The sequence below is a fragment of the Mytilus trossulus genome, chromosome 13 (assembly GCF_036588685.1).
Source record: "Mytilus trossulus isolate FHL-02 chromosome 13, PNRI_Mtr1.1.1.hap1, whole genome shotgun sequence".
Classification (NCBI taxonomy): domain Eukaryota; kingdom Metazoa; phylum Mollusca; class Bivalvia; order Mytilida; family Mytilidae; genus Mytilus; species Mytilus trossulus.
In genome coordinates this window covers 14,733,494-14,736,347 of record NC_086385.1, presented here as the reverse complement: position 1 = coordinate 14,736,347, position 2,854 = coordinate 14,733,494, and the positions used below count along the sequence as shown (strand labels likewise).

Sequence of the window (2,854 nt, the reverse complement as noted above, 5' to 3'; positions counted from 1 at the left end):
GTTTTGGTTTCAATTTACTTTTTGGGTTGTACGTAGCAGAAAAACTTCAAGCATACAAAATTTTCTCACAAGCGAGACAACCAGAAAACAATACATCACAGAGAAAAAACCTCTATTGTGTCTCTCGTGATATATTTTTTTTTACGAGGCAACCCTATAAAAAAATAAATGATGGCACTCATTTGAGATTGAGATGCAGATTTATCAAACATTTACAGTTCATCTAGCTAAAATGAGGGTCGTTATTGTTAAATGTTTTTTGTATGTGCTTTCACCCAGAAAACTTTTTTCAAACTTAAGTTTCTACTTTTATTCAAATGTGCTTGTTGATTGTGACCAAATATAGGCTTCAAAATAAACCTTGAAAGTTTTATGAGATTCTCGCACAATAAACAATCATGCAAATCCATCCTGCTGTTAACTGTTAGCAGGCTAATAAATTTGATTCTTAAACTACAATATTACGGAAAGTGCTGATTCACTTCCTATGATAACAATCCTATGTATTAGTTTTCTTTTTCATCTAAAATTCAGTTTTTCGATCTCGTAAACTTTTTACCTGTACCGATACATGTTTAAGTTTCAAAGATTTAAATGTATCCTTGACAGAAATTAATACGAAGCGTCAGTTGACAGAAAATCTACCAAATATGAAAAAGAACAGATATGGGGTAAGTGTCAGAGAGACCACACTCTATCCACAAGAAAAAAACAGAAGAGTTAAAAATGATCGTTTAAGGTAGGATAAGCCAAGTTGTAATTCTGGAATATGAGTTTTGTTTTAGACAAGGTTTCCCGTAGGACAAGTAACACAAAGCCAAATATATAAATATAATAATATATTCAAAAATTCAAATATCCTTGTAATACATGTGTACATTCTTTATAAATCAAAACTGTTCCATCAGTTACCAACTATGCACTTATCATGCGGTTTTGCCAAGGAACTGAGCCAGCTTGACTATTGAAATATAGTCGAAGGTATTCCCTTTGCTTCTTTGCAGCTACGGTGTCTCTGTTTGGTCCAATTACCATGTTTACTTCATACATATTTGCGGTCGCTCGCCATAAGCCCGGAATCAAGTCATGCTGGTCATTTTCCATGTCAAGTTGCGCGTTCTGTTGTGTTTGAAATCGTAGTCTCATCACATTGTGCAGACAAGCGCATAACTCGACAATGTTTCGTACTACATTTGGCTGCTGCATCATGGTGGTAAGTAATAATTGCCATCGTTGGGCCAGTATACCAAATGCGTTTTCAACCACACGTCTTCATCTCGATATTCTGTAATTAGTTATCAATTGTTCATCTGTTCAGCCTCGTTGAGAATAAGGCTTCATCAGATATGTTCTCAAACCAAAAGCGTCATCTCCAAGAATGAAATATGGCACATTTTTGTCATCGTTCGGCATTGGATCCGGGTCTGGAAAGCCAATCGTTTCTTCTTCCAAGCACTCTTTAAGTTCAGAATTGTTGTAGATCTGAGCATCAGACATTGATCCACAGCCACCAATGTCAATCCACAAAAACTTGTAATCCGCGTCAACTAATGCAAGGAGAAACACTGAGAAAAATCCCTTGTAATTATTAAAGAGTGATCCTGTATTTGAAGGACATCTAATGGCTATATGTTTGCCATCGAGAGCACCACAGGCATGTGGAACATTCCATTTTCGCTGGAACTCTTCAGCAATATCACGCCATTCGCGCTGTGTGGTGGGACAAGAAATTGCTTCGACTTTATATTCGTCTACAATGGCTTGGCAGACTTCGGGAACAAACATAGAAATTGTATTTCGGGCAACTCTAAAGTCGTATTGTAGAGTTGGATATTTATCCCCAAAAGATAAGTGTCGTATAGTGACAGCGAGCTTCAGGCCTGGTTCCAATGCTTTTCTAAGCCGGGTATCTCTCCTTTGAATTCTGGGACCTACTCTATTCAATATTTCGTCGAACATCTCGGGCGCCATTCTCAGAAAGTTGAAAAACGACTGTTGATCCTCCATTCTCAACTCCTGCATCAGTCTATCATAGTGGCCAAACATAAGCCTTCTTTCCTTAGTAAGCCAGGGACGCACCCACCATGTTCTGGGTCTCCTTTGTTTTCTTTTTTATCCTGAAGCAGAAAAGCGCAACTTGAGCATCAAGAAGAGCTTGTTGTCCTTGTAATGATATATGAAGTAGAAGTAAATCTTGTTCCATCGTTCAACAGTACAATTACAAATGATTCCGTTCTAAAAAAAAAACACCTATATATACCATATTCAACACGGGTAACAGAGATCCGATGCAAACCTGCTGCAAACGCACCACAGACGTGGTAAAGACGTACTGAATACCGATAGGTCGTACAAAGAACGTACTAAGGTCTTTAGGAACGTAATAAGAACGTAGAATAGTCTTCGCGAGGTCGTGTTGAAAACTTCCCTTAATCACCAAGTTCTAAAAGATCGTAGCAAGGTCCTGGTGCAATCTCCAAGAACGTAGTAAAAACGCAGTGAAGACGGCTTTCAAATTTATCACGTCCGTACTACGTCCATACGGTTCATAACTAATAAAATTGAGAATGGAAATGGGGAATGTGTCAAAGAGACAACAACCCGACCAAAATAAAAAAATACAACAGCAGAAGGTCACCAACAGGTCTTCAATGTAGCGAGAAATTCCCGCACCCGGAGGCGTCCTTCAGCTGGCCCCTAAACAAATATATACTAGTTCAGTGATAATGAACGCCATACTAATTTCCAAATTGTACACAAGAAACTAAAATTTAAATAATACAAGACTAACAAAGGCCAGAGGCTCCTGACTTGGGACAGGCGCAAAAATGTCCTCTACGTCCTTACTACGACC

At 38.3% G+C, this 2,854-nt stretch overlaps 1 protein-coding gene across 1 annotated transcript; it reads right to left on the bottom strand.

Moving 5' to 3' along the window:
• Positions 1-1,314: 1,314 nt before the first annotated feature.
• On the bottom strand, positions 1,315-2,007 carry LOC134694112 (putative nuclease HARBI1). The gene has a single exon (XM_063555108.1). The coding sequence runs from the start codon at positions 2,005-2,007 to the stop codon at positions 1,315-1,317; it is 693 nt and encodes a 230-aa protein (XP_063411178.1).
• Between the last annotated feature and the right edge of the window lie 847 nt (positions 2,008-2,854).

What these genes read in the sequence shown, in the direction of transcription:
- LOC134694112 (XM_063555108.1), bottom strand. Translation starts at nt 2,007, where the DNA reads ATGGAGGATCAACAGTCGTTTTTCAACTTTCTGAGAATGGCGCCCGAG.